This window comes from Xenopus laevis, chromosome 4S, assembly GCF_017654675.1.
Source record: "Xenopus laevis strain J_2021 chromosome 4S, Xenopus_laevis_v10.1, whole genome shotgun sequence".
Classification (NCBI taxonomy): Eukaryota; Metazoa; Chordata; class Amphibia; order Anura; family Pipidae; genus Xenopus; species Xenopus laevis.
The window spans coordinates 26,634,646-26,647,216 of NC_054378.1; the positions used below are offsets into that span (position 1 = coordinate 26,634,646).

Sequence of the window (12,571 nt, forward strand, 5' to 3'; positions counted from 1 at the left end):
ACATATCAAGTTAGGGAAACATGAAGTCAGTACACCGTAATATGGAGGGAGGGGGCCAAAAGGCAAGAAAAGAAGATGGATTGGGTAAATTTGAAGAAACAAAAAAATTGGCATCCTGGCATGGAATGGGTTAAGTAGCCTTCCCAAGCACAAAATCCACCTCTGCCTATGATGACAAGTTCCTATAAAAATCCATAGAAACATGTCAATATTCCTGCAAAAATTTAGGATTTTATTATTTTCCAGATTAAAAAGGCCCCATGCTACCTCTAGCCCAACAATGCCAAATGTTTGGCATGGGAAGGAGAGAAAAAAATATAGATAAAAAATAAAAACTTATAAAAAGTTGGTTGACCAAAGTCTCTGAGTCTTTCCCTTGGTTGTCCGACCCAACGATCCTCGTTTCTCCTCGAGTACAAAACTACAGTCCAAAATTTTCTTTAAAGGTCAGCGCTAACTAAAATCTCAAGGGAAAGAGTATGATGGAAAAAGGAAAAAGATGAATTTTTTATAGTGTAGTATTTTACTGGGAGTTGTAGTTCCACAACCAAAATAATCTATTTGGTGCAGTTACCCTTTAAAATTCACCACAGGTGGCTATTGGATGGGTACTTACGAACGTTTAAATTTAACAAGTGCACATCACGTTTGTTTGTTTCAAACGCGTAAGGCATAGCTGGCAGACGTCACATCCAAGCGTCCAGAAAGCAACCAAGCAGCAAGCTGATCGTGGAGGAAACGCTGGTCGGGACCCCAACAGCATTTGCTGGAAAAGACTTGTAGCAGTACGGATTTGCACGGATAAGTGACTATATGCCTGGTTTTAACTACTAAAATGTGAGTGTAACCAATTGGTTTTTTAGATATTTAAGAGTTTTACACTATTTTTGCGCATTTTTAACCTCTTCCAGCCTAGAAGAAATATCTTGCAACTTTATATTCTCCAACAAATGTGATGTGCACTTGTTAAATTTAAACGTTCGTAAGTACCCATCCAATAGCCACCTGTGGTGAATTTTAAAGGGTAACTGCACCAAATAGATTATTTTGGTTGTGGAACTACAACTCCCAGTAAAATACTACACTATAAAAAATTCATCTTTTTCCTTTTTCCATCATACTCTTTCCCTTGAGCTTTTAGTTAGTGCTGACCTTTAAAGAAAATGATGGGAAGGAGAGAAGCAGATACTACACTGTTTTCTTCATTCAAATTGGACTGGAGGCAGCACAATCCTTTCATATGTGGATTACAAATAAAAACACTTCTGGAGCCTATGGAAAGATTGCACCGCCTCCACAGAATTGAACAGGACCTTAAACTATGGCAGTCAGGAGCAATTCAGACCTCTAAACGCATCACTGAATCAGTAGTGCAGAGAGCACAATGTCTTTTTGCTGCCCTGGTAACTTAGAGGGAAATGCCACCGTAGGCTAGTTTCTCAGCTTGCCTCGTGGCAGGCAAGCCCCTGGTCAGTGGTACATTTTTTTAAAGAAAAAAGACAATGCCTAAATTTCCCCAGCAATACTGACACATTCCTATGGATCTGACAAGAATGTGCCAGTATAGCTTTAAAGTAACATTGTTTGAAAAACTTTCCCAGCCAAGTCAAGGTCAGCAAAAAATCCTCCAACAGCAACCCCAACTCCGTGTAAATCTGAGCAAGCATGGAGGATGAGAGGATTATATCAGAGGTTTAGGAAGATAGTAAAGTTTGAAAACAACTGAATGTTGCATTACATGTGTTAGGGTAACTTGAAATGTCCCAGAGCCGTAACTAGAGGGGGGCGGGCCCTGGCGCGGGACGTGCAGCTGGGCCCCGCCCCCCTCCGTACGGCCAGAAACGGCCACATTAGAACAGTGGCGCGAGCTGCCGGGGGGCCCTGAGGGGGTGCGGGCCCTGGCCCAATCGCACCCCCCTGCTCCCCCGGTAGTTACGCCACTGAAATGTCCCTTTGAGGACCCCAGAGATTTTCGGAAATGTATTTTTTCAAAGGGTAAACTGTTACTTTCACCTATAAATAAATATGCTTCCAAAAATCCCATACAAATAAATAGTCTGTAGTAGAATTTCACTCTGGGGGACTGTGGTGGAGGCCAAAATTTCCATCTTTATGTAACACTTTGGGTCTATTTACTAAAACTTAACTTTTCCTTACTCTAGTAAAAAAAAAAAACTCAACCAAACTCCCAAACCCGAAACGGCTTAATATAACAATAACTACTCTCTCTAAAATCGGTGCAAGAAAAAGTTGCAATAAAATCAAGAGTCAATTTAAATCATGCAAATTATCACTCTGCAAAGTCGACTTTATTGAGTTGTCTCCCCAAAAACTCAAACTTATAGGAATATCAAATGAAAACCAGCACAAACAGCTGAAATTATAGAGAATCCTGAAGGTAAAAAACATGTTCCAATTGTTAAAGGGACCATCTGCCTTTGACTTCAACATGATTTCGACAGGTTTTAGCTGGAGTATTTTTGGATTCTAATTTTACCAGCTTCAGAGCATAATACATTTTGAAAAAAAAATGTTTTCCTCCTCTAAAAATGTAGTCTTTCCCCTTTATAAACTCGACCAAAAAAGATTGAGGTTTAATAAATAGGCCCCTTAAAGGAGAAGGAAAGGCTAAAATTAAGTAAGCTTTAGCTAAAAGGTCTATATAAAAACACCAGTAAACCCTCAAAGTAATGCTGCTCTGAGTCCACTGTCAAAAGAAACACCTAATTTCTTTCCTTCTATTGTATATACATGGGCTTCTTTATCAGACTTCCTGCTTTCAACTTAAAGGAAAACTATACCCCCCAAACAATGTAGGTCTCTATTAAAAGATACTGAGTAAAACAGCTCATGTGTAAAACCCTGCTTCATGTAAATGAACCATTATCATAATAATATACTTTTTTAGTAGTATGTGCCATTGGGTAATCATAAATAGAAAATTGCCATTTTAAAAAATAAGGGCCGCCCCCTGAGATCGTAAGATTCACTGTGTACACATACAAACCACATGTAAGGTCACATGAGCCAATTAACAGACAGAGTTCTGCCTTTTGCTTCCTCACTTCTTCCTGTTACAGTTAGTGTTGTAGTATTTCTGGTCAGGTGATCTCTGAGGCAGCACAGATAGAGTCACGAAATGGTGGTTCAAGGCAAGAGATGTAAAAGGGCAATATTTATGTAAATATATATTCCAGTTTGGTAAGATTCTTTAATATGTCATTCAATTTGATATAAACTATATGTTGCTTAAGTATTCATTTTGGGGGTATAGTTTTCCTTTAAACCCTCAAGGGCAGGGCATGAACATGGTCAGTTTGCTCCTCTCTCCCTCTCCCCCCTCCATTTCCCCCCCTACCTCCTCCCCTCCCTGCTGTAATCTGAGCCCAGATCTATGAGAAAGCAGGGAGAGACTCAGGCAGGACGTGATGTCACCCCAAGCTAATATGGCAGCTGTATCCTAAACAAACAGAGAGAATTTCTAGAGCTGTCTACTCAGGTATGGTAAAGCATTCTGCAGAATAAATAGTGTTATAGCGTGCACCATTGTGGCTAATCTATTGGTAATAAACAACCTCTGTAGATTTCCTTCTTCTTTAATGAAAAAATTGATTAATGTTTATATATATAGCCCTTAAAGTAAACCACCTTTGCATACCTCCCAAGATTTTGGAAATAAAAAGAGGGACAAAAAAGTTGCCGCACATAGCGTGGCAATTTTTTGACCATGCCCATTTTTGTGGCCACACCCCCTAATTAGCATGTTCGTTTTACAAAATTTAGCAGGTTATAAAAGTTTGAACATATTTCTGTGTTTTTTTTCCCCAGTTATTACAGTTTTGCTAATGTGAATTGCCCTTTAAGCTGTCTAACTTTTCCCAAGGGACCTGTTATCTTATATTGTTACAATTACTTAATTTCTTATCTAGATTGCTTATCTAGATACATTCGAATTGTTACAAATGTATCTTATCTTCTGCTGTGGCTGTTCTGGGCTCTCTGCCAAAAGCCAATTAAAGTTAGAAACTTTATTTCTTTTTCTGGCTGTTCAGTGCAGAGAAAAACTTGACTTTCCAGTACAAATAAGGGATTGCAGATTGAGCTGTCAAAAAAGGGACTGTCCTACTAAAAACAGGACAGTTGGGAGGTATGACCTTTGTAGCTGGAGTTGAAGCCGGCCTGCAGCCAACCAGGGTTGTACTACTTTTTGCTCACAGAACAAAGACTCCTGTGTAAAACTTCTCACTGAACTTCTGCTTCTCTGCAGGAATCCTCTCTTTTCAAATCACTTTCCTTTCCAGACTTCAGCAACCACAATAAGGGAGGATCAGATGACATCACACAGCACATTATGAAAGGGAGAGGCAGATGACATGACATACTACATATCAGGCAACTTAATTGAAGGGGGTATGGTGAACTTTCACTTTCACCCTTTGATAAATACACCTTTAACAATCCCATAGAAATTAATGGAGAGAGGCGGTTTTTCATGCTCTTTAACTTCACTCTTTGATAAATATACCCCAACTTTGATTTTAGTGTTTTAGAGATTTTAGAAACCATAAACATTTTAAACATTCTTTTTTAAACATTTTTTTTAAACATTTTCCTAAAATCACAAATGCCAAGTCATTTATTAATGTAGATTTTTTGAAAGAGTGGCACAGACACCATGGGGTAAATTCACTAAAGGGCGAATTTTTGCTCTTTGTCCTCTATGCTCGTTAGTGAATTGGGGATGTTCCTGCGGATGTGGTTTCTGGTGACTTTTTGCAAGCAACGGCCACTTCGCCCTATAGTGAATCTGCCCCTATATCTGTTTCAGGTGGGGAGCTTACCCCTTTTCTTGTGACCACAGGATACAAACATTAGTGCTACAACAACACAAGTAACACTAACAATTCCTCCCCCCTCTAATAATACTTCCATTTTTAGTGTTACTTGCCCTTTAAGGCATACAAAGTCCCACCCTATTACCCATAATTCCCCAAGGTCCACTGTAATTTCAAATTGAAGTTTGACACACAAAGTCCATATCACGGTTTAAAGTCCAAAGTTCAATTTAATAGTCCAAGTTAATATCAATGTTCCTGTTAACTTTTTCCTGATATTTTATCAAGGAAGTATAGCAGAAAAAACAATACAAAATAACCATTTTTTCAATAAGCAAAATCATAAGATCTACTTACAGCCAGCGGGTCATTACCATTACCTCTATCTTTCATTATTCCCCCTGGCAAGATTTTCTGTGAAAAAGAAACAAAGTGTGTCATCTTAAAACTATATATTTAAAAAAAACAAATCAAACTAAAATTTTCATTAAGCTTTGGGATGTACAGTTTCCACTTTCCATAACCAGAAAGATTCCCTTTTTAGAAGTGCCAGCTTCATGTCTTTACCTGGCAGTACCCTCATTTTCTTAAGGATTTCCCATCTTATTTGGGATACCGTATGTTTTTGTATAAAGAAATGTTTTGCTAACAATGTCTCTTTCGTAACCTTCTCTTTTTACTCTCTTTAAATCAACAGCATTTGTTTCTGGTTTAAAGTTCCAGAGGACTCTTTGATGCTCATTGAGTTTACTCTAAAGACCCTTGCAGTTTGACCCACATACAGGGTCGGAACTAGGAATAGGCAGAAGAGGCATGTGCCTAGGGCGCAAATCTTGGGAGTCACCAGACACATACCTCATATGCAGCCTACCCCTAGTCCGGCAAGTGTTACCTCAGTGAAAAGTGGGTACGCTCTCTGAAGTCAAAGTGTTTTGCACCCTCGGTTGCGGTTGCGTAGTGCTGTTGCTGGGGCAGAACTGGCCGGCCAGGTTGCCTGGGGCGTATAGCTGGCCTGGCCTGGCACTGCCCACATAGCCAAACCCACATGGAGATTTTATCAGGTAGACCACCCCTTCTGTATTAAGAAGTTTTATAGGGAAACCTTTACTCGGATGGGTACATTTACCTCCTTTTATAATGCCACTGCAGTGGCCGCAGCTGTAACAGGGAAAGGTACCCACCTCGGATACCTGTTTTCACATACTGAAGTAATTTATTAAAACAACCTAATATAGAGATGTATAATATGGTATCAAAACATGTATATAATATTGGAAAGAAAATAACCATTGCATTCTGGGACATTTTTTGCAGCACTATACAAGTCATTATAATGTTGTGAAATTTGTGGTTTTGGAGCATATACATGGTAAACTAAAAGGTGGAGATAGATTGCAGCAATTTAGGGAACCTTATTGGATTTAAAACCACAATACTGTGGTACAATGCTCTATTGGGTTGAATATTGATTTAAATTTATCTGCCTTTGTGAATATACCCGATATTCAGAGGATGTCTCCAAATCCTACCACTCTGAATTCCCTACTCTGTTGCTACCTTGAAAAGTAACACCACTTTTATGCCTCCTCAGTGGAGCACAAACCTGCTTAAACTAGAATCACTCATTCATGAGGTTCCTTACACAACAAGGTATATTGTTCATACATTAGTGTCCTAGCTTTTCATTCACTGAAGTATCATGCCTCAGACTTTTTAGCCCAAAAACAAAGTCCCAAGAGAAAGTTTTCTTCCCTTTTACAGGCTATGGAACCAGAATCTACCCTGAATTACACCTGGGCAGGCCAGGATTTGTGGCGAGGCCACAAAGGGCCAGGCCTTGGACGGCAAAATGTGAGGGGTGGCATGGCGCCCAGCCACTTTCTGTGGAGCACTTGGGACCCGCAGCTCAGGGGTGCTAGGACCATGCGGAATATGTTTCGCAGCCTAGGGGTGGCCAGAAAGGAAATCTGGGCCTGCACCTGGGTAAATGGAATATTTGACATCCACATGGCACAGGTCACTGCCCATGGACTTCACGTAAGGAAGTCTACACCAAACTTTTAAATTTGGTAAAGGGACAGTAACATCAAAAAAAATAAAAGTGTTTTGAAGTAATTAAAATATAATGTATTGTTTACCTGCACTGGTCCAACTTGTCTGTTTGCTTTAGGGGTGTTCGGGTATGGTTGAGTCGAGTTTTAATACATGACCCTGTTATTGTAGGACTAAAAAGAATATAGTATGTAGAGAATCCAGAATGAAATTAATGTGTATGAATTTTCAGCTACTAAAAACACAACATACCTGCATTTTATTTGTTGTAAACTCCATAATTAAAATTCTTGATTTTTGTATAATAAATGAATTATAATTTTTTTTGGCAGGTGCTGGATTAGTCTTTATAATATACCCAGAGGCAATCTCTACCCTTGCAGGATCGACATTTTGGGCTGTGGTTTTTTTCATCATGTTACTAACACTAGGCATCGATAGTGCTGTAAGTTATCTTTCTCATAAAACAGCAGTTTTAATATTTACATAGCATGTATATGTATAGTTATTTATATGTATATTTTTTCCAATTTACTCCTAACTTCTGTGCTCATGCCCCAGAGTGGCTTGGATGATTTCTTGGGCAAGCATAATATCCAAGGCTATTGTGATACTAAAAGCTATAGTTAGTATATAGATATGGGTATATATAGTTTATGTGAGTGTCAGGTTGTGTCAGGGGTCAGTGTCAGGTTGTGTATGTATGGATGCTGGGTTTTATTTCGAGGGGTTAAACTTGATGGACTTCATGGACTAGTCTTTTTTCAACCCGACTTAACTAAATATATAGTAATATGCACTGAGAATTTAGTATTAGTCAAATAAATTATTGTTATATTAAATAAATAAATAATATATTAAAATAAAATATTCCTTTTATTTAGTTTCACTAATATAACACTTTTTACTGAAAGATTGCTTGTTCAGCCAGACCTGCACTCCAAAATCAGTGAAGCAATATTATTTATTCATACTTGTGTATCCAATGTTTCGGCCCTGATTAGGGCCTTTATCAAGGACAAAATACAAGTGTGCAAGTGACTATTTATATACTAGCCCTTCCCATTTCGAAAAATGGCGCCAAACAACGTCATGCATGTCCAGACCAAACATAATTAGTTTATTGGTGGTGCATACAACATTTTATATGCAATATCTATTCTCACCACAAAATGCCACTGTTGAGTGAAGAAAGAATATTCATTAGTGAAAAAAGTCCATTCTGTAAAATTCCATCCATGTATAACCTGCAAATTTATACATATTATATACTCTCTTACCAGAAGCGACATATACACAATATCTTAATAAGATTCTGTTACAATTGTCATATTAATCTTTCACATTGTGACAATCTATCATATAACATTTCCTATTCTGTCATGTTTTGGCCATAAATCATGATAACCAACTTTGTTCAATTTAAGAAGCAACTTAGGACCAACTGGCCATTTAACCCCTTTGGTACCACACAGTCAAATTCATAGTTCAAACAGGCTTCCCTTTGCACCACCACAAGCTTTACCAGGAACATGCTCAATCGGCATCTAAAGGCAGTTGGACTATGCCTGGCCTCTGCACAATGCTTGATCACCAACTGTTGATCAATATCTTGTTTGTTACTCCTCTTCTTACCCTTGTCATCTTTGTGTCTGGGTCTAATGCGGCCCTTATGCTAGCCCTATGCATTCCAATGCGGTCTTATTGTTTTACCACAATAGACAAGGCCACAGGGACATTTTATAATGTAAACAAGCATAGTGGTGGTACATGTCATCCTCTGCTTAATTTCATACTTTTTACCTGTACGTGCCTAGAGGGCAGTTTTCTAGACAAACTTTCATCACTAGATTCTATCAGCCAGTGTTTCATTACACAATGCTGCATGTGACTTGTGGCTACCCCATAATGGCTCACATAATACATATCACCAAAATAATTTTTTAGTTGTCTTTTCACTTTTTTGCCCAGATAGCATTTCATTTCTATCCAATTCAATGGTCCATTTTCTTATATTTTGTGTACCAACTTAAAGGGATATTCTCTCTCCAAGAATTTCTTAGACATTATATTATATTATTAAATCTTTTTTCGACATTTATCAACATTGAATCTCATTTGCCACTTAGCTGCCCAGACTGCCAGTTTGTCAATATCCTTTTGCAAGGATGCTGCATCCTGGATGGAATTATTTGGGCTGCATTGATAATATATATGCAGTATTTGACCAAGCACCCAGAGTAATCAAAGACTGGCTCAGAGTGCAAACATTTGGATGTATATATATTTAAAAGTCATCTAAACCTTGAGCATAACTAACTAATCATTTGTGCCCAAAAAGGATTAGTTAGTTCTGATCAAGTACAAAGTATTGTTTTATTATATCAGAGAAAAAGGAACCTGTTTGTGAATTATTTAATTAATATGGAGTCTATGGGAAATGGGCATCCACTAGTCTAGAGCTTTCTGGATAACCAGTTGCACACACATAGATGTACCCCCGTAGTAGTCTTGCTTTATATAAACAGGCCATGATGTGTATAATACCTATAAAAAAGACCTGATAGTATGGCAGCTCATTAAAAAAATGTATAGGATAATCAAGATTTGTATTCTTCTGCCAAGGGCCATCATATTTGATTCTGAGCTTTAAGGGTATAGCACACACACAGTGCTTTTAGAACACTGCTACCCTTTGTAGAGAATAATTTGCTGCTATCTGCTGCAGAGACATTCCCATTCACTTGAATCATAAGTGCAACTGGTCACACACTACCTGAAATAGGTGATCCAAAAAAGTTCGGGGTGACCAAGGAGCTACGCCAATGGGCCAGAAATTTGGCTTTTCTATTGCAAGAGAGGGCAGTTGTGCTCTCTGCAAAAGCAATGTACACTGACCCCCTGCTGCACAAGAAAGGTAAGTGCTGGGGGCACCTTTGCAGGAGCCATCACAACCATTGGTTATTACCACTTATTTATAAAGCTCCAGAATGCCAATTTTTGTATGTATGTAACATCTGTATGCAAAAGCTTTTGTGCACCGATTCAATTTAATGTGTATGCCATGGAATTTATGCAATTTATAATGTTATTCATGAAAACAAATGCAGCATATAAAAACTTATATAGCAATTGGTTATTTAGTAAAATTGCATAAGCTACACAATTTTCTTTTACTAACTACATCTAAACAATTTGTTCATTCTTATGTGAGTATGCCAGAAATACAGAGGTTTTATAACCTCATCATGATTTTTAGATGTGAAGGCTAGTTTATTTAAAGGATTTTTTTCACAAAATGCATCAGTTAAACGCCTCCAGCAGAATCCTTTATTGCAATCTGCTTTTCAAAAAAAAAAAGTTTTCGATTTAATTTTGAGATGCCACAGACACGTGACTTGTGTTCTGCAATGCAGGTTGAAGTGATATAACCCCCTCAATCCCCCCTCTCCCCAGTAGCCTATGAAGAGAACAATGGGAAAGTATCAAAATAAAAGATCCCTGACACCTGCTTTGCAAAAAAATGCTCTGATGCCCAGTGGTAGAAATGAGATTAGCACCCAATAGTAAAACACCCATGTCCATCCAGAATTCCTCCAGTTACACTGAGTATGAGAAACAATAGCTTATCTGCAAACAGATGCATTGTGCTGAGCTGGCTGTTTCTTAAAGCATTGGATTAGGCAAAATGACCTAAAATGGCTGCCAACACACCAATATTTCAAAAACAAAAAATACATTTATTGGTTTAAGAATAAAATTTTAAAAGGCAAAATTAATAATTTGCCATGTGCACAGTGTACTTTATTAATATAAACTAAACCATAAAAATCATGACAGAATTATTTTAAGCACCAGTGGGAATTGCATTTCTTCACCAGTTTTCATCCTGTCATTAAAAATATGTCCCTTTTTATAGTTAGGTAAAAATTAAACCTGGACATGGAAGGGTCAGAAGTGAATCCAAGACAATACAAATCCTATTTTTTCTTGTTTGGCTTTTTTTTCTACATTTTGCATTGAATTATTAATTTAACTGTCCCTTGCATTTTCTTGATACTAGTCTCACCTATCCACAAATGCAATTAAAAAATAAAAATATCACTTTGTGGATTTTTGCATAAGTAGCGGTGATTGCTTTCTTTGCATCAGTTTGTATCAGTTGCTATCCAGAGTGAACTCAGTGAAGCTACATTAGGACTTAGAAGATCTAGGTGCCCCTCTGGGCACACAACTGTAATCTCCACTGCTTCATTAATCTAAGACGATTCATCTCGTGTGTTATCACACACAGTGGAGGTCATCCAGAAGATGCCTCCTTTTGTGTATTTGGGCTGACCTCTGCTGGGTGTGAGCACATGCAGGCAGATCAAACACAAATGAAGTAACATGGGGCAGTCTGAGAGCAGCAGAGCCTACAGCTCACTAACGGTGGTGAAATTTTGTGTGTATTCTAAAATTATGGATTGAGTGGGACCCAAAACCATAGATATGTACCAGGTTTATCTATGATCTACTCTAATACCAGCTTTACAAAAACAGCTTTAGTTGACTTTTGTGCTTTTCTTTTTCAGATGGGAGGCATGGAGGCTGTTATTACTGGGCTTGCAGATGATTTCAGTATCCTGAAAAGACATCGTAAACTGTTTACCTTACTTGTGGCTGTCATCACATTTCTATTTGCTCTCTTGTGTATAACTAATGTGGGTAGCATTTTTGAGCACATTTTAATATTTTATAAAATATATTAATATGTCATTCAGTAAACTATTTTGGACTATTTATAACTTGTACTATTGTATGTCCCTTATGTCATAGGCAAATATTCTCTTTCTCTATCACCTTTACTGGCACTGACAATTACAATATATAGATATTATACTTGTTTGTCCAAATTTTTGTTGTACCTGCTCTCCTGCTATTGTGGTCTCTTTAATGTAGAAGCTACTATGTTCAAGGTGGAGGCAAGTAATGTATATTACAAAATAGGTAAAGACAATGGATCAGAACATTTTGTGGAGACAAAACATACTTATGCAGACCTAAGGTCCATACTTATGGAATATGTGCCTCTTTAGATGAAGAACTATTACTGAGAATAAGGGAGGTTTGTTGCATTTATAAATAAATCGCCCCCTAATGGATTAATGCGGATTAATGGATTATGATTTGTATGTATATTAATACAGTTACACAGTGCTTGGAAGATGTGTATTTGTATCTTAGAAATGTGGTTTTATGGTGCATGATCTAGACAGCAGAGGTTTGTCTAAGGAACAAATGTTTAACTATCTACTGGCACTGCAATGGTATGCAGAACTGTTGCTTTAAAGAGGTGCAGACAAACACCTAGTTGGACACTACTCTACCTGGAGGGTGATAGAAAGCAGAGCAAAGTGAATCTCAGTCAAGCTGTAGGTGATTCAGGACAGGCGATACAAAGAATATATGGTAGGAGGTGAGCTGAGAACTGCACCATCTGAAAAGTTTGAAAACAATGAGGAGAGCAGAGTCAGGCCTAAACAGATTGTGGATGTAGGGGATTCAGTTATTAGGAAAGTGGATAGGGTAATCTGTTGTCCGGATCTCTACAACCAACAGTTTGCTGTCTTTCTGGTGCCAGGGTTTGGCATGTGGTTGATCGGGTAGACAAATTATTGGGTGGGGCTGGGCATGACCCACCT

The 12,571-nt window shown here is 38.0% G+C and overlaps 1 protein-coding gene across 1 annotated transcript in view; it reads left to right on the forward strand.

The window, feature by feature from the left end:
• slc6a2.S (solute carrier family 6 member 2 S homeolog) overlaps positions 1-12,571 on the forward strand; it is a 214,093-nt gene that overhangs the window by 134,806 nt on the left and 66,716 nt on the right. The window contains exons 9-10 of the mRNA XM_018260422.2: positions 7,220-7,332; positions 11,462-11,590. Of these exons, the coding sequence (XP_018115911.1) occupies positions 7,220-7,332; positions 11,462-11,590 (242 nt within the window). The remainder of the gene's footprint in view (positions 1-7,219; positions 7,333-11,461; positions 11,591-12,571) is intronic.